Source organism: Microcebus murinus, chromosome 3, assembly GCF_040939455.1.
Source record: "Microcebus murinus isolate Inina chromosome 3, M.murinus_Inina_mat1.0, whole genome shotgun sequence".
NCBI classification, from domain to species: domain Eukaryota; kingdom Metazoa; phylum Chordata; class Mammalia; order Primates; family Cheirogaleidae; genus Microcebus; species Microcebus murinus.
The window spans coordinates 78,154,446-78,172,796 of record NC_134106.1 but is presented as its reverse complement, the minus strand read 5'-3'; the positions used below and the strand labels follow the sequence as shown (position 1 = coordinate 78,172,796).

Sequence of the window (18,351 nt, the reverse complement as noted above, 5' to 3'; positions counted from 1 at the left end):
GTCTTTTACAGAGTTTATCTGTACTGATCTTTTACAGAACAGAATAGCAAAATGTAGGAAAGTAAAGTAACCAATAGAAAAATCCCCAGCTGGATGTGTAACATACAAAACTGGTACACAAGAAATTGTATGAAATATTGATGTCAAGTAGCTTGGACACTTTTTTAAAAAAACTACTTGTTAAAATTGGAATGTTTTGGTGCCACATGAATACTGTTATTTAAAAACTCTGGTTTTTAACAAGGATGGAATATAGTATCATAGAAATCTGCTTTGAATTTTAGAAGACTTTTTGTCTTCAAAAACCAACTGCCTTTTGAATATGCATCATCAAAAAATGCCATCGAAGATGATTCATAAATAGTGGAAAATAAAGCAATAGTCTTCCTTCATTTTGTTAGGTTTTCCTAATAAGGTTAAGTTCTTATTCAACACCCCCCCCCTTAATGAAAAGCAATTTTTGGTTTCTTTGGTAATATGTACAAATTACTTTATTCCATATCCGTCACTTCTATTCCATCACTTTCAATAACATATACCACCGAGCCCAAGGCTTTCTCTGAAAGAGAGCCTGTGCCAGTTCCTTCAATCCTTGTGAAGTTTTCTTGGTTTGTGTCTTGTAATCTTATTTTCTTGGTGTTTTGAAATAACTGAGTAACTGGTTCCAACCTGTTTTTCTCAGTTCCTTGCATTAAGTGATCGTCCACTTTTGAATTCCTATGCATGGCAGATACCTGAGTAGCAGATTTACTAAGTGAAAATCCCATTGGAATAGCTGAACAATATCGAGGTAGTTTTCAAATATCTTTTTAAGTAGTGGAAATGTTTCTTCAACTTGATTACTGGAGAAAAAAAAGATAGGTATCAAGTGAATACAGTAAGAATTTCAACTAACTTCATGGCAATGTTTATTTAATGAAATGTCACGAAGATGCTAAGAATATAAAGTAAAATTGCCTTCCACCTTTCAATGTTTACATTTTCTTTGTGGGAGAGTTTGCAAGCTCTATGGAGTCCTTTGAAAGTCTTTTTTAAAAGAAATTTCCCCAATTTTACGTTTTGTTACTTTTTAGAAAATAATAGAACTTCTCTTAGTCTTTTCTATCATTTTTGCTAGCAAAACCATTTAATTCATATTAATGTATTAAAAAGAAATTATTGAAGGCCAAGAACGCTGCAAAGTGTTCTGCAAAAAATAAAGATATCCAATAAAGATACAGTACTTGTTATTAAAGAAGTCCAATCTGTTAAGAGAGAGGAACATGCAAGGAGGCCTCGGAAAGTTTCCTAAAGGAGGAGTGCCTAGGTCAGGGTTGCACTTTTAAAGATGGGCAGAAATTTTCTAGGCAGAATTAACCAGGATGAGAGAAGGGACAGGCTCCCTGCAGTGCTTATTGGAGAATAATGTTTTGAAGATGCTCTACTAGCAACCTGAGAGCTGGAGCAGACTCCACCAATGTGAATGAAAGCAGTTGCCCACTTTTTAGAATGTATTACTTCTTTAATATTTAGCTACTATGGTATCTTTTGATAGTTTATCTTTCCAATTCCATGCCCACCAAGCCCTAATTACTTATTGACTGCAAATTTCAAAAGAATCATCTTGAAATCTGTTTATCCATATTTGTGATTGAATATCAGTGTTTAATCTGTAACAGAACAGAGTCCTGGGCCTATTATAGTATCCTAAATACAGTAGTTACTCAAATTTTGTTAATATAACAATTAGATACATAGTATAGATTTGGCTTTCTGGGAATCAAATACAATTAAGCTAAATTTTTTAAAGATCTCTGATGAAATTCTAAAATGTAGGTATATGTCTTTCTTAGATTTGGAACTTGAAGATGAATGTTTCTTCTTCATAAAAGAAATATCCAGTACTGCCTTCAAATGAATAAAATTGAGTTTATTCTATTCTTTGGTTTCTCCTCTTTAATTTAAAAGGAAACACTCCTGTCAAAAATGCATAACTGGATCTAATCATGAGGAAACAATCAAACCCAAATTGAGAGACATTCTGTAAAACCAATAGTTTGTACTTAAAAATGTCAGTGTCATGAAAGATAGAGGCTGAGAACTGTTTGAGATTAAAGGAGGCTAAAAATACATGATTTCCAAATGCAGTAAATCATCTTGAATTGGGGGGAGAGAGGATGTACTATATTATACAAAGATCATTACTTGGAAAATTGGAAAATTTGGAGATGAATGGTTTATTAGATAATACTGCATCAATGTTAAATGCCATGAATATGATGATTATATTGTGGTTATATAAGTGAGTGTCCTTGTTCTTAGGAAATACATGCTGAAATAGTTAGGGGTGAAGGATCATATCTACAACTTGCTCTCAAATTGTTTAGCAATAAATACAAAGAGAAAGTAAAATATGCAAAAGTTAATTATTGAATCTAGCAGGTAAAGGATAAAAATTTGCTTAGCATATTATTGCTGCGTTTCTGTAGGTTTACAAGTTTTTCAAAATGCAAAATTGGAAAAAAGTTTTAAAAAACACTAACAAAACTCTATAAAACAACATATGGCATTTGAAATCAATAAGCATAAGATAATGCTAACTTATATAATGATCAATTTGCATGTTAAACTGGAATCAAATAGCGGGACTAAAGAGGAACCAAATGCAATAGGGTAGGTTTGGCCCTGTGAGTCTCACCTTAACTTTCCCAGAGTCTTGAGGACATAAAGGTGAACAGGTCTATCAGGGGCATCTTTGGAATGGCACTCAGGTTGCCATTTAAGAAGAAATCTTGAATGTATTTGGAAGAATAAAAGTCCATAAAGAGCTAAATTAATTTGGACAAAAAGAACATAGAGGTTTGCTTTACTAGATATTAAGATATGTTACAAAATCAAAGTAACTAAAACAATCTCATACAGGAACAAATTAACAATCAGTAGAACATGACAGAACTGCAGCTTAGACCTAGATATGTTCAGGAACCTCACATATGATATAGGTAACACTGTAAGGCAAAGGAGATAGAACCAGACTAAGTTTAATATGATGGTATTTTGAACACTGGCTCTACTATGTAGACAAAAGTAAAGCAGGATCCTTATATACAAAAGCGGAGTCTAAATGCATTAAAGACCTAAATGTGAATGGTCAAACTATAAATGCAATAGAAGAAAATGTAGGACAATATATTTGTCAACTTTGGGTGGAGAAGGATTTCTTGAATAAGACATAAAATATCTTTAAAAATAAGGGGAAAACAGATAGGTTTAATTACTCATTAAGATTTTCTATTCAATGGAAAAAAATAAACAAAAAAAGACTGGCAGGAGATATTTCTGTGCCCAAGCTGACAGGTGTAATAGCTGGAATATAAAAAACTCCTCAGCTAGGTGCTGTGCCTCATGCCTGTAATCCCAGCACTTTGGGAGGCCAAAACAGGAGGATTGCTTGAGGCCAGGACTTTGAGAACAGCCTGGGCAACATAGTGAAACACCATCTCTCTCTAACCAAAAAAAATTTAGCCAGGTATGGTGATGCACACCTGTAGTCCTAGTTGCTTGGGAGGCTGAGGGGATGAGGGGAAAGGACCACTTGAGCCCAGGAGTTTGACAGAACAGTGAGCTGTGATCATACCATTGCACTCCAGCCTGGGTGACAGAATGAGACCCTATCACAATAAAATAAAATAATAAAATAAATAAAATAAAATATGAAAAAATAATAAAATACTCCTACAAAATAGCAAGGAAAAAGAAAACCCCAATAGAAAAATGGGCAAAGGCCATAAAAACATAATTTACAGATTAGGGAATCCCAAATAGATTAAGAGTATATAAAGAGATATTCAAATTTATTAGCAATCAGAGAAATGCATGTTTACTACCATGAGAATGGTAAGACTTTAGGAAGGCGGATAGTATCAAGTATAAGGAGAATGTAGGATGGCAGGAAACCTTGTGTACTGCTGGTGGAGTCATGCTTAATTCCTCTTTATTTTATATTCCACATCCAATTTGTCAATGAATCCTGTTTCTATCTCCACCTTTGTCCACCCCTCCCCAATGTATATTCTTCAAGCAGTATCTGGTTTGAGCCTTTTAAAACATAAGCCAGATCACATCAATCCTCTGCCTAACACACACCAGGTGTTTCCCATCTCAGAGCAAAAGCCAAATTCTACATATCCAGTCCCCAGCTGTGGCAGGTAGAATAGTGGCCCCTAAAGATGTCTATGTCCTAATCCCCAGAAGCTGTGAATATATGTTACATGGCAAAGAGAAATTAAGGTTGCTAATCCACTGACTCTCAGGTGGGAAGATTATTCTGGATTAATTGGGTAGAACTAATGTAATCACAAGAATCTTTTTTTGTTTTTGTTTTTGAGATAGAGTCTCACTCTGTTGCCCCAGCTAGAGTGAGTGCTGTGGTGTCAGCCTAGTTCACAGCAACCTCAAACTCCTGGGCTCAAGCAATCCTTCTGCCTCAGCCTTCCAAGTAGCTGGGACTACAGGCATGTGCCACCATGCCCAGCTAATTTTTTCTATGTATTTTTAGTTGGCCAATTAATTTCTTTCTATTTTTAGTAGAGACAGGGTTTTATTCAGGCTGGTCTTGAACTCCTGACCTTGAGCAATCCTCCCGCCTCAGCCTCCCAGAGTGCTAGGATTACAGGCGTGAGCCACCATGCCTGGCCCACGAGAGTCTTTATATGTGAAAGAGGGACTCAGAAATTTTGGTGTTAGCGTGATGCCATGTGGGAAGCACTTGACTAGCTATTGTTGGCCTTGAAGATACACTGGGACCAAAAGCCAAGGAATGGGCCTAGAAGAGCTGGAAAGACATGAAAATGGGTTCTCCCTAGAGCCTTTGGAAGGAATGCTGCCCTGCTGACATCTTGATTTTAGCATGGTGAGACCCATTTTGGACTTGTAACCTCTAGAACTTTGTGATAATAAATTTGTGTTGCTAAAGCTACCAAATCTGTGACAAACTGTTACAGTAGCAATAGAAAACTAATACACCAGTGAACACTCTATCCTATCTTTCTCCCTTATTCTGCCTGGGCCCTGTGGCCTCATTGCTGTTCCACAAGCCTGTACTATGCCAAACCCTCTTCTGCTTCAGGGCCGTTGCAGTGAAAGTTTCCTCAGTCTGAAGCACTTTTGAATTGTACACAACTTCTGTTGGGGTAATTAGTGACGTGGGGCTGAGACTATAAAGAGCTGGTAGACTTCTGCTTCTGGCCATGGTGGAGTAACAGAGACCAGATTTACCCTTACGCCATAAGCAACTTAAAAAACAGACAAAACACAAGAAACAATAATTTTTAGACAATGTATGGTAGGTAGTGCAGGAGAGTGATTCCTGAGGGAAAGGAATAAAGTAAGCCCTATGAGCGCTCATTGCCTAGAATTTTCCAGCCTCCACATGAAGAGGAAACTATCTAACTTTTTTAAATGAACACAAAAAACAAAAACAAAAAGAGAATAAAACAAATTAAAAAATTAACAGAGCATCAGTGAGCTGTGGGACAACATCAAGTAGCTTAACAGATGAAGTCCCGGAAAATTTTTTTTTTTTTTTTGAGGGGAGTTGGAAGGGGACAGGGGCGAAAAAGGCAAAATAGAGGTAATGGACTAAAAAACTCAGATCTTAGAACTCCCACAAAGGGTATCTGTCACAAGAAAGAGCAGGGGCACCATATAGGGTTTAGCTGGGATAGTGTGAGGCACATACCACTCCTTGGGCTTCCATAGAGGGAAGGACATTTTTACATTTTCTCAGGTTAGGGGAAGAAGTCAACAGTTCTTGACAGGAAAACCGATAAAAATCTTTACACTCTCTTTTGGCCTTCAAATGATATTTTCTCTACATTCTTTTCCAAAGAATCTTTAGTAACATCTAGGTGGTATACGTGAGTGCTTAAACTGTTCTTATTCTTTCCCTAAGGGAAGTACTTTCCTACTTCATATATTAATAATCTCCCCCATCCCCACCCAAGTCTTCAACTCCAAATTATAGTTTTAAAGTTAGTACATTATTTCCACTTTGTTTTCAATAATGCTAGATAATGTGACTCTTGTGTTCAATAATTTTAGTATCTGAAGAGGTGACAAGATATTTGTTATTTATTTTTATCAATTAGGAATAATTATATTTCAGAAAAGATATCCTCCTTGGGTCCTCTAATCTCTTTATCTAAAATAACAGGAACATTTGATATTTTACTATCTAGTTAATATGTACAAAATAAATGCTACAAAATATGAGAATAACACAAACTGATGAAAAAATCAGAAGAGAGATTGGAAAAAGAAGGGACCTATATATAAATGTAATTTTATGAAGAAATTTGTTCTAACATAAAAATTGTTTATCCTTGCCAATGATGTCTTGTGGAAATAAATGAGTACTTACCTGGCAAAAACAGGAATAGTCTCAAATGTGAGCTTACTTTTGAAATGCACAGACTTATACTTTATCAAGATCATCAGAGGACTGCTGTAAAAACCTAATATCTGTGTTATCTGTAGGAAAAGGCAGGGAAATAACATCACCATTATCGTTCAGAAGCTCTTGGGTTATTTAAGAAGGATGGAACATGTTAAATATTAAAAAATATTTAAGAAGACAACTTTTTCCCAAGCCAGGCTCCAAAAAATTGGTGGAATAATGCAATGTTCAGTCCTTTTCACTAAAAAGCTCATTTCTGCACTTTAAGGTAACGTAATTTTAACATAGTGGGATGGCCAAAAATATTACACTGGTTAAGTTAAATGAATGTTCCCAGACTGAAGGCTCCTAATTGAGAGAAGGCAAGTTTAAATGGTATTAAACAGCAAAACAATCAATATATGAATATCAAGTGAGATTGTATACCGTTTCCTTTTTTGTTAACCATCACCAGTTTTTTTCTGGAAAGAGTACTTGGAGAAAGACTGACATATGGAGAGGGAGTACCGGTCAGGAATCTGCCGGTATTTCATTGCTAGTTCTGCCACTTCCCGATTCAACCCTGATCCGGCAGAGCTGATCGAGGCCATGGCTCCACAGGCTCCCCACACTGCAGGCTGCCCGCGCTCACCCGGACAGGCCGGCATAAGAGGACAGGACTTGGAAGTCTCCCTCAAAAAGGGTCCCTGGCTGCGGCAGGAGCTGCGCCCAAGAGCAGCTCTGCGAGGAACTGGTTTACTGAACGTGGGTCCACAATGATGCCCTATCCCTAGGAAAAGTGGCACAGAACCACTTCTGTGAAGCAAAGCAGGTGTTCAAGAGCTGAAGAAAGACGGCGTGGCCAGAGACCGCCCTGCACATGCGCGTTCCATCCCGGTGCGGCGGCTTCAGGCCTGGAGTAAGAAATACTTCGTGGGAGAAGCGGCTCGCGACTGGTTACTAGGAGACGGGACGCTCGCGGCGGGCGTCAAGGCGCTGCGTGAGCGTGCGCCTGCGCGGCGCGGAAGGGCCAGGAAGAGGCCTGGCCCAAGCGCCCTCTAAGGCAGGCAGGTAGATGTACGCGTCGCTACGTGCGTGGGTGCGCGCGCACGGCTTGTAGTCCCCGCCAGAGGGCGTGTCGAGCCTGGTACGCGTGCGCACGGGCACTGGGGGCGCGCGGGACGGAAGCGGAGCTGAGGCGCCAGGGAGGTGGAAGACGAGCCCCCCTTAGGTACTGAGCGTGAGGGCGGGGCCGAGGGCGGCTTCGGCCGGCGCTAACCGCCCCCGCCTCCTTCCCGCCGGGTCCCGCCTTCCCCCGACTCCGCCAGGGCGGGGCCAGGTCGACTGGAGGGTGGGAAGGGAGGAGAAAGGGGCGGAGGATGGAGACGGTGGGGGACGTGAATCCCTGGCGGAGGTCGAAGCCCAGCAGTCGCAGGGATGAGCTCTGGGGAGGACGGCGGGCCAAGAAGCCTGGGGAGGGACCCGGACCTCCAGGTAGAAGCAGCGGAGATGCGCCGGGTTGGGGACGGTCTCCTCAGAAGGCAGCTGCAAGGGGGCGGGTGTGGCAGGGTTGGGGCTGTGGGCGCTCGGAGGTGGGTATTCGCTGCCTGGGCTTCTGTGAGGGGCTGTAGCGGGCAGAGTTGCGGGCCGGGGAAGCCCTCCAGGAGCAAACTTTGTCCTTGTTGTCGTTTCTTGGGGGTTTAGGGTTGCGCCCAGTTCCTATGGTGACCGCTTCGCTTCCTGCCACAGCTCTCTGCTTGGTTGGTGGGGGGACTGTTCTGTTTAGAAACGCTCTCGAGTGAAGCTGAGAAGTTTGGAAGTCAGAGATTTGGGAATTCAACCTGGCTCATCCTGACTTCCATTCTCTCACCTGTGAGCCTCTTTGTAGGCTTTGGGTGGTGGAGGTCCAAGATTACTTAGACAGTTGCGTGAAAATCTCATATATATAAGTTCAGTAGAAATTGTACACAGGAAAGGCAGGGTAAACTGGCTTTTGTTTGAAAAAATATTTGAGACTTAAATTGGATTACCATATGGTCATGGACCTGATACCTAAAAATGCATCGAAATACTCCCCCCCTCCCCCCCCAAATAAAGTCAAGGATCGTGGCTTTAGGAAAGGTTGCATAGATGACAGTGTCCCAGCATTTTCCTTTTTCAATTCCAGGCTCTTATATCCCCAGATATTAGTTGTTAATTTTTCTACTGGTTTTCAGCACTTCAAGTACACTTCGTTTACCTGTAAGGAAATAAATCGAATAACAATTGGTTTGTAAATAGAATAAAATAGATTAGTTATAAATGTAAAAGGAGGCGTCAATTCAAATCTGTCTCCAGGATAAAAGGAATTCTTGTTTGTATTTTAATTGATCATTGAACCAAACTTTAGTCTTAATTCTTGGAACTAGGAAGGTACATTAATGAAATATTTATTTTAAACTCTAAACCTTGGCATTATTTAATGGCAGCTTCCATAATATTTCTCATTTTGATTACCTTCTGAAGAAAAACCACTACTTGCAACCCAGAATATAATCAGGTTTAGAGAGTCTCTGGTCTCTCTTTTCTGTCAACTCTTTTTAGCTTCCTGGACCAGCTTAGGGTGATTTGATTTTAAAGTCCTCTATATATAAGAGGCAGTTAGAACAGGTGTTATTTATCCTTTTTCAAATTACATATTCCTTTCTCTCCCCAGGGATAGCCAATTCCTAGTTTTTGCCTTATAGTTTCATCATCTTTGTGTGTGAACATGAGCATTATAGTTTGGCTTATTTTTTGAACTTTGTGTAAATGGAATTACACTGACCATTTATATTTTTCTTCTTTACTCAACGTCGTTTTTAAGGTTTATTCTTATTGCTTGTAGTGTTTAGTTTGGTGATTGTTTTAGTTCCATTGTTTAATAGTGTACTGCAATTTAGTCTACTGTTGGTGGACATTATGTTGTACAATTTTGGGCACTTATGAATGACAGTGCTATAAATATTCTTATACAAGTATCCCAGGAAAATCTTTTGAAGTAAGCTACTTCATAAAGTAGTTCTGTTTGTCTTAGTTGTGCTATAACGCTGGTCTGTTACATTATGAAATTACTTTAATCCAGAAAATCCTCTTGAAAATAACTCTTTAACCCCTTTTTATATTTCTGAGAGCTTGATAAACACTACCTCTCCTAAGGCCATTGTTTTATACTTCTTGAAAGAGACAAGTTATTTTTTTACACTATAGTCTGGACTGCAGAAAAAAGAAGAGCTTTAGACAGAAGAGAAGGGTTTGTATGGAATGGCTGGAGAGATTCTTTTTCTTAAGAAAGGTTAAACAGTGTGATTTATTATTTTGTTTAAGTGAATTCACAAAATACTTATTCACTTATTTTTATTATAAATATGAAATCCTCTCAAAATTATTCATAAAATTTTGTGTGGTTTTTCCACATCCTTCTGTTAGTGAGGCTATTCCTTTCTACTTCAAAGTGTCTATAAATCTAAATTTTTGGAGGCAGTTTTTAAAAAAAGAATACAAAAACTCAATCCTAGTTGAGCTTTTGTAGAACCAGATTTCAGAATTCCACAAAAGTACTCCAGTGTTTTCCATTATTCTGTCAAAATATTCAATAGACATTTGTTAAGCTTATATCATGTGCCTCATATTTTGCTTATCACTGACAATATTTTTTAGCGTGATTTTATCTATTTCACTGAAAAATTTAAATTATATGAGAAAGAAATTTCTTCAAATTTTTATCTAGTCTTATTTAAATCGTCACCTAGCCCTGCTTTTCTCTTTCTTGTCTCAGAGGACAATGCACACTCTTTATCTGGATTTCCTCTTACTACAGCTTTTTCCATCAATTAATATTAACCTACATCTTAGGAATCTTCATTGTTTCTATACTGTAGGGCGGCTTCTTTACCTGGAGTCCAAAGACCTTAGGGAGTCTTCAATACCCTGAAATTATTTGTGAAGATGTATTTGCATTTTTCTGAGTAGAGGACCAGAGCTTTTGTTTGATTCTGAAAGGGATCCTTGAAGTAAACAGAATTAAGAAACAAGTTTTTCTCCTCTTTTAGTGACCCTCCCACAGCCTCGGTTTTCCTCTGCCTTTCCCTCTGTCTCTCTTCCTCTTACAATCATGCTTCCTAAAAGAAGTTTATGTTTTCTTTTTCTTTTCTACTTATTCATTCATTCATGAGTCCTCTTCAAACTTACTTCCATTCTACCTCTACCATTGAAAACTGCTTTTTTTTAATCATCAAAATTCATTGTTTTGAAATGTTTTATTGAGTCCCAACTTTGTGCGGTCACTTTTAAGGCATTAGGGATTTAACAGTGACTAGACAAAAGCCTAGATCTTTATGTTCTAGTAGCAGGAGACAGACAATAAACAAGTGAGCAAGTAAATGATATAATTTCAAGTAGTGGTAAGTACAAATTATCTTAATGAGAGAGTGACTGGGAGAGAGGCTACTTTAAGTAAGAAGTCAGGGAGGACCCTCTGACATTTCAGCCAAATAGCTGATGGTGAGAAGGAGTCAGCCATGCAAAAGGCTGGGGAGAGAGTGTCCCTGAGAGAGGGAAAGTAAGGCAGAGGACTTGAAGTGGAATGAGGTTGGAAGTGGAATGAAATTGGTAAATGTCTTAGTTTATTTGGACTTCTATAATGAATGCTATATATTGGGTAGCATATAAACAACAAAAAAAATTAATTCTCACAGTTCTGGAGGCTGAGAAGTACAAGATCAAGAAGCCAGCAGATTCGGTGTCTGGTAAGGGCCTGTTTTCCTGGTTCACAGACAGCATCTTCAGACTGTGTCCTCACAGTTTGGAAGGAGTGAGGGAGCTATCTGGGGCCTATTTTATAAAGGTAACTGATCATGCCTAGTCACCTCCCAAAGACTGTACTTCTATGATTACTTTGGGAGTTACGATTTTAACATGAATTTTAGGAGACAAAAATGTACAGACCAAAGCAGCACATTAGAAGAATAGAAAGAAAACCAGTGAAGCTGGTGAGTGAACAAAGAAGAGAGCACTAGATCTTTTTAGTGAAGGCAGGGGCCAAATCATACAGGGCCTTAAAAAGTTTGGATTTTATTTTAATTGCAATGGAAAGTCATTGGAGTATTTTTGAGCAGGATAGCATTATTTTAAGTGATTGATTTGATTTCAGTGTGGAGAACAGGTTGTGGGGAGCAAGAGTAGAAACAGAAAGACCAGTAGGAAACTCCTGCAGTGTATTCTGGTGGGAGATTATGGTGATTTGGATGAGGGAGGTGGTAATAAAAATGTAGAGATGGGGTTGGATTTAGGATATATTTTGGAAGTAGAACCAACAGTGCTTGCTGAGTAGAGGATTAGATGGGAGTCAAGGAAAGAGAAAAATCAAGGATAACCCCTCAGGCTTTTTTGTTTGTTTGTTTGAGACAGCGTCTTGCTCTGTTTCCCATGCTGAAGTACAGTGGTGCACTCATAGCTCACTGCAACCTTGAACTTCTGGGCTCAAGCAATCCCCCACAACCTTGGCCTCACAAAGTGCTGGGATTGTAGGTGTTAGCCACCACATGTGGCCCAACTCCTCAGTTTTTTTTTTTTACCTTGGGCACCTGCCTGCACAAATGATGGTGCCGTTTGACATAAGAAGACGGGGAAGGAACATAGTAGAGAGAGGGTTGAGATCAGGTGTGCAAGTGGGGGAATTAAGAGGTCCGTTTTAGAAATGTTAAAATTGCCATGGCTGTGGACATCCCATAATTGCAATATAATGTGTTAAGTGCTCCAGTAGAGGTATGCTCTTAGTTCTTTTGGAATTAAGAGTGGATCCTAAGTCTTTTGGGGAGAAGCAGAAGTCAGAAATACTTTTTTGTAGCCCTTTTCTGTGTCCCCTTAGTATCTATGTGCATTACTCTGATGTGGCAGTAATCATGCTGTACTGTAGTTTCTGATTTTATTTGTTCTGGACTTCCCTAGACTGGTTTAGGGTTGAAATTGTAGGATTCTGTTTGTTTTCCATCTTTTTATCCCCAAAAGCTAATATTATTGGTTCATTCTTACTATAGCTATTTATAAATTTGTTTAAATGAATAAATGTGTTACAGTTGGATGGCATGAACTAAAACAGTGACAGTAGGGATGGAAGAAATGTAATGGAGAGAAGCTTTAGTGAAAGATCAGTAGGACTTGATAGCTGATTAAATAAGTTGACTCAGTGAGAGGAATTAATAATAATAGTAAATAATAATATATATAGTGCTTGTCATGTGCCAAGCACTCTTCTAGTGCTTTAATATATTTTAACTCATTTAATTATCACATAACTCTATGAGGCAGGTACTATTTATGGATGAGCAAGCCATAGTCAGAGAAGTGACTTGGCCAGGGTCACTCAGCTAAGAAGCGCTGAACTAGGATAATAAATGTAGGCAGTCTAATACCAAAATACATGCTCTTCAGCATTCTGCTATGTAACTTCCCAAATGGAAATGAAAGTACTTTCACTTGCATTCTCTGAGATCTATAGAGGAACACAAGTTCCATTCTAACAAATATTACAGATCACAGGAATGTGAAAGACACTCAGGTGGCCTGAGGTGGGGAAACTGGCAGGCTAGGCATAGGAGTTTCAGATACTGATTTTGCAGTGATATTGCCTCCAAAGCTAGTGGACGAAAGGTGGCAACTCCAACATGATTGCTTACAATTGTCAGGAGGATTCATGTCCTCTTCCTATTTTTAATTCCTAGACTGGCCTGATAATTTTTCAGAATTCCTACTTGACTGTTCAGTTTGCCAAAGAGAAGGAAAATTTAATTTTGCCTTCTTTAGCATACTGCTTCATTATCAACCTCAACAAATTTTTATTAACTCTTATTATTAACACATAGAGAACTCTGTGCAGGTTAGTGGAGATACAGAGAGTTATATGACATTTCTTGTTCTTGAGATTCTAATAAATGTGTAATGAAGATGTATCCAGAAAAAAAATAAATACATAAATTGTTCTATAATCAATGTATACAGAAGTCTCAATGAAGAAGTGATCATTATATAATGGAGAAGAGAGAAAACCTGGAGAATGTGGAATTCAAGCTGAGCCTTAGAAATGTCTTTATTTAAATGGAGAAAAGGGTGAAGGCAGGGCCCATGAGCAGGAGATAATATGCTTCTGAGTGTATATATTAAGAATGTGTAGCCTAGTGGAACTTTTTTTTTTTAATGGACAGGGTCTTGTTCTGTCACACTGGCTGGTATGTGCAGTGGCATGATCATAACTTACTGCAATCTTGAACTCCTGAACTCAAGCAACCCTCCCACCTTAGCCTCCTGAGTACCTAGGACTACAGGCATGTACCACTATGCCCAGCTAAGTTTCAGAGTTTTTATAGAGACAGGGTCTTGCTATGTTGCCCAGGCTGGTCTTGAACTCCTGGGCTCAAGTGATCCTCCTGTCCTGGCCTCCCAAAGTGCTGGGATTTCAGGTGTGAGCCATGGTGCCCAAGCTAGTTTGTCTTTAATAGAGGGGTTCTTAGAGGTGTCAAGGAGGTAAGTTTGGAGAAGTGGGAAGGGACCAAATTATGAAGAACTCTGAATGCTGGGCAGGTTTAGATTGTAATTTAATAAATCCTTGCTATTCAAACTGGTTCTTGTACTAACCAAATTAGGATCACAAAGTAGCTTGTTAGAAATGCAGAATCTCAGGCCTATTATAAATAAGAAAATGCATTTAAACAAGAGTCCCAGGTGATTTGTATGTTCAGTAAAATTTGAAAAGCACTGCTATGGTGAGGAGTCATTTTATTCTGTTCTAAGTCAAATGTTTATAACTAGGAACATGTTCTTCAACAGAAATTATGTAAGAAATAGTAGGATTTCAGTCTAGCCCATAAAGGTCTAAATTATTTATAGTTTGAAATATTCTGTGAGAGCTAATGCGGAGGTTCCAGTTGAGGCAGTAACTGTTGGAATGAAGAACAGAAAAAAGCAGATTTGTGTCTTGTTTAGGGAAAGAATAAAAAGGAAATAAATCTGTCAGTCTGCTTAAATGCTGAATTTCACAGGGTGTAAGACAATGTCAGTAAATACCCTGAGTGAGAGTTTTGGAGAACAGCAACTATGTGGGATTTTTTGTTGTTGTTTGTTTTTAGAGATAGTGTCTTACTATCTCCCTGCCTGTAGTGCAGTAGCACTATCATAGCTCACTGCAGCCTTGAACTCCTAGGCTCAAATGATACTCCCACCTCAGCCTCCCAAGTACCTGGGACTACCACCTGGCATGTACTACCATGCCTGGCTACATTTTTTTTATTTTTTGTAGAGACAAGATCTTACTATGTTGCCCAGGGTGGTCTTGAACTCCTAGGCTCAAGCGATCCTCCTGCCTCAGCCTCTCAAAATGCTGGCATTACAGACATGAGCCCCTGTGCCCAGCCACACCTATATTTTGAAGAAAGATATTGGATGCTTGTGGCCAATTCTCTTTTAACATAATTGACATAACAGTATCCTTGATGCAGGGAAAGAAAAAATTATTTTCCTAAGTTACACAATCTATAAGGTACCTTGTCAAGTAAAACAACACAACACAGAATAGTATGTATAGTATGCTGAAGTGAAATCTTTAACATTTGTTATTTTGCACATGTGCAAATATATTTGTAGTAAAAATTCCTAGATATTATTTGAACAGAAGCTATGTGTATTTGTAACATAGATTTTATACAACTGTTCTCCGTAAATACTGTATCCATTTATACTGCCACCAGTGATGTATAAGGATGCTATGTTATCTATCCAACATATTGATCTTTGCTGTTGTGATGGTTGAACAGGGGTATCTTAGTCTTGTTTTAATTTGTATCACTCTACAGGGTAAAATTGAACATCTTTTTTTTTTTTTTTTTTTTTTTTTTGAGACAGAGTCTCACTTTGTTGCCCAGGCTAGAGTGAGTGCCATGGCGTCAGCCTAGCTCACAGCAACCTTAAACTCCTGGGCTCAAGCAATCCTACTGCCTCAGCCTCCCAGGTAGCTGGGACTACAGACATGTGCCACCATGCCCAGCTAATTTTTTTTTCTATATATTAGTTGGCCAATTAATTTCTTTCTATTTATAGTAGAGATGGGGTCTCACTCTTGCTCAGGCTGGTTTCGAACTCCTGACCTCGAGCAATCCGCCTGCCTCGGCCTCCCAGAGTGCTAGGATTACAGGCGTGAGCCACTGTGCTCAGCCTGAACATCTTTAAATATATTTACGATCCATTTCTATAAATGTCCATATTCTTTGCCAATTTTCTATTAGAGTATTTCTTTTCTTTTTTATTTATAGAAATTATTTATATATTAGGGAAGCTAGCTCTTTGTGATATGGGTAGCGAATCTTTTTGTTAGTATAGAATAGCAACAGCAAACATGTAGCTATTGGCTACCATGTTGGGCAACATAGGCCTGCAGGTAAACAGTATTTGCTACTGACCCATAGTTTTGTAGAACCATGATAATCAAGGGATTAGGATAGGGCATATCTTCTTTGAAAAGCATCTTCAATATCACAGTTTTATATTTGGAAAACAGAAAAGCTTTATAACAAAATTTTAAGGAAGTAAACCTTGATGAAATCCTCTTGGCTGGTGAGAAATGGTTAAAAACAATTGAAAATGTATCTAAGAATATTGTACATTTTCAAAATTTATTGATTATTGTGAGATATCACAGAGCTGTTTTAAACTGAATGCTTCTGTATTATTTCTCATTCTTTCCACTAGGTTACCACCAAAGAACATGATTTTGGTCTAGGGGCTCCAGTTTCTGAAGCTGAAAAATATCAGAATACTCTCCAGCTAGAACAAGAAGTGAGAAACCAAGATAGATTCATCGCTACACTGAAATTACAGGTTACCTCTAGTTACAGCATATTTTCCTGAATTAATTTGGGATGAGAACGTATTTTAAAACAAGAAGATGGAGAATAAATAATTACTAATTCAGACCTTGTTAAATCTTATGGATCTAAAATCATTCAATTTGTATCTTAACTATTTGGATAAACATAGCTTCAGAGTCAGTGAGTGCAAACCATGTGCCAGGTGTTGTGCCATTTGTTTTCAAGTATATCATCTTACTTAATCATCTCCAAGCTTGTGAAAAAGGATGTTATTTCCATTTTCAGACATGGAAGCTGAAGTTCCGAGAGGTTAATTATGATACTAGGCTAACGAGTGACAGCTAAGATTTGTCTGAACTTTAAGGTTAGCTAAGATTTGAACCTAATTCTCTGAACTACAAGTTCAGTATTGTTCCTGTTCTCCTGGTTCCTGACATATGGTAAAACTATTAATAAAGGCTATTAATAGACTTCTTTTTCTAGAAAGGTACAGTAGTCTTACTTTTTACTATTTTTCTCATTAAGTATGGATAAAAACTCTGAACATTATGCATAAAACAAACATTAAAAGACTCCAAAAGGTGGAGAAAAGAAGGAACACTAGCTAGGGATCTCAAGACACAAAGAACAACATGTTAATGAGTTCCTAGATTTCTTTTTATCCTGTTTATCCCAGACAGGGTGTTGGAAAAACTGTCAGTAGGAAATGACAATGGGCACAAACAAAAAAGACCCCAGAAAAGCCATCCCTCCTAGCCAGAGGACCAGGAAAGGGGCAGCCTAGCAAGGCAAACAACTTTTAGACAGTAGCTGCCCATTATACTACAGAGGAAACTATAGCCCCTTTCCTGCCAGCATAGGCCAAGTAAAAAGCCTTGACTTCCACTCTCACCAGGCTGTAACAGGAGCCCCAATTGTGCCTCACTCCACATTTTCCTACCAAACCCTACCAGGGTGATTTCAAAGAAGGCTAAGTGGGGAACCAGGACTTTTATTCTCTCACCAGGCGATAAGGAGGCCCTGAATGCCATGGTGTCAGGAAAGACCATGAGGAGCTAAGGTATCTATTTCCAACCTGTAGTAAGAGGTGCTGCTTCTTGCTGGGGTGGTGTCAGAGGAGACCTGGTGCAGAGACCACCTCTCAGCAGTAACAAGGCTACTCACCCAGGTTATCAATGAAGGTCACAGGGGACAGTTATGAGGCACCTCTATTCCTCCCAGGTATGGTGGTAACAGCAGAGGCCTTGTGGGGAGCCTGAACTACCCCTGCCTAGCAGTAGCTAGGAGCCTCACCCTCCCCAGGTTTTAACAGAGGCCAAGTAGAAAAACTGGACTTCCACCCCCACCTAGCGGTAATAAGGCAGTGTCCCGCTTTTTTAGCTGGAGTAATGTGTCATAGGAGGTCTCCTAAAACATAGATTTATAGTCTTTTGATGTTAGGTCTTAATAAAAAAATCACCTGTCTTTGCAAGAATCAGGAAGATCTGAGAAAAAATCAAGAGAAATTAACACTGAAATGAAACAGATACTGTAATTATCTGACAAGGATTTTAAAGCAGTCATAGAAATGCTTTGACAAGCAATTATGAGCTTGCTTGAAACAAATGAAAAAATATAAAGTCTCATCAAAGAAATAAAAGATATAAAGAAGAACAAAATGGAAGTTTTAGAACTAAAAGGAACTGGTCCACACAAAAATTTGTACATAAATGTTTATAGAAGCTTTATTGTAATTGCTAAAACTTAGGAGCAACCAAGTTGTCCTTCAGTAGGTAAATGGATAAGCAAACTGGTATATCCATATAATGGGAATAGTATATGGTGATAAAAAGGAATGAACTATCAAGCCACGAACAGACACAGAGGAACTTCAAAAAGTATACTGCTGTTGATGGCAAACCTGAAAAGACCACAAACTGTATGATTCCAACTTTGTGACATTTTGGAAAAGACAAAACTAGAGAGAGCATAAAAAGATAAAAAGAGCAGTGGTTGTTGGGGATTGGGAAGAGGGGATGAGTAGATAAATGGAGCACAGGATTTTTAGGGCAATGAAATTAT

General features: G+C 38.7%; 2 protein-coding genes across 5 annotated transcripts in view; one reads left to right on the top strand and one right to left on the bottom strand.

The window, feature by feature from the left end:
* Window positions 1–474: 474 nt before the first annotated feature.
* Window positions 475–7,482, bottom strand: C3H2orf15 (chromosome 3 C2orf15 homolog). The gene is made up of 4 exons (XM_076001022.1): window positions 7,068–7,482; window positions 6,401–6,510; window positions 2,678–2,807; window positions 475–842 (listed from the first exon to the last, which is right to left on the bottom strand). Exon 4 carries the CDS (start codon window positions 765–767, stop codon window positions 492–494), a length of 276 nt encoding a protein of 91 aa, XP_075857137.1. The 5' UTR covers window positions 768–842; window positions 2,678–2,807; window positions 6,401–6,510; window positions 7,068–7,482; the 3' UTR covers window positions 475–491.
* A 289-nt stretch (window positions 7,483–7,771) lies between these two features.
* TSGA10 (testis specific 10) overlaps window positions 7,772–18,351 on the top strand; it is a 100,294-nt gene continuing 89,714 nt past the window's right edge. For 3 of the 4 annotated variants that reach the window (XM_076001021.1, XM_012787000.3, XM_012786999.3), the window contains exons 1-2: window positions 7,772–7,909; window positions 16,172–16,300. In XM_076001021.1, coding sequence (XP_075857136.1) covers window positions 7,853–7,909; window positions 16,172–16,300 — 186 coding nt within the window. In that variant the 5' untranslated portion in view covers window positions 7,772–7,852. The remainder of the gene's footprint in view (window positions 7,910–16,171; window positions 16,301–18,351) is intronic. The other variant, XM_076001020.1, reaches the window with a different exon arrangement.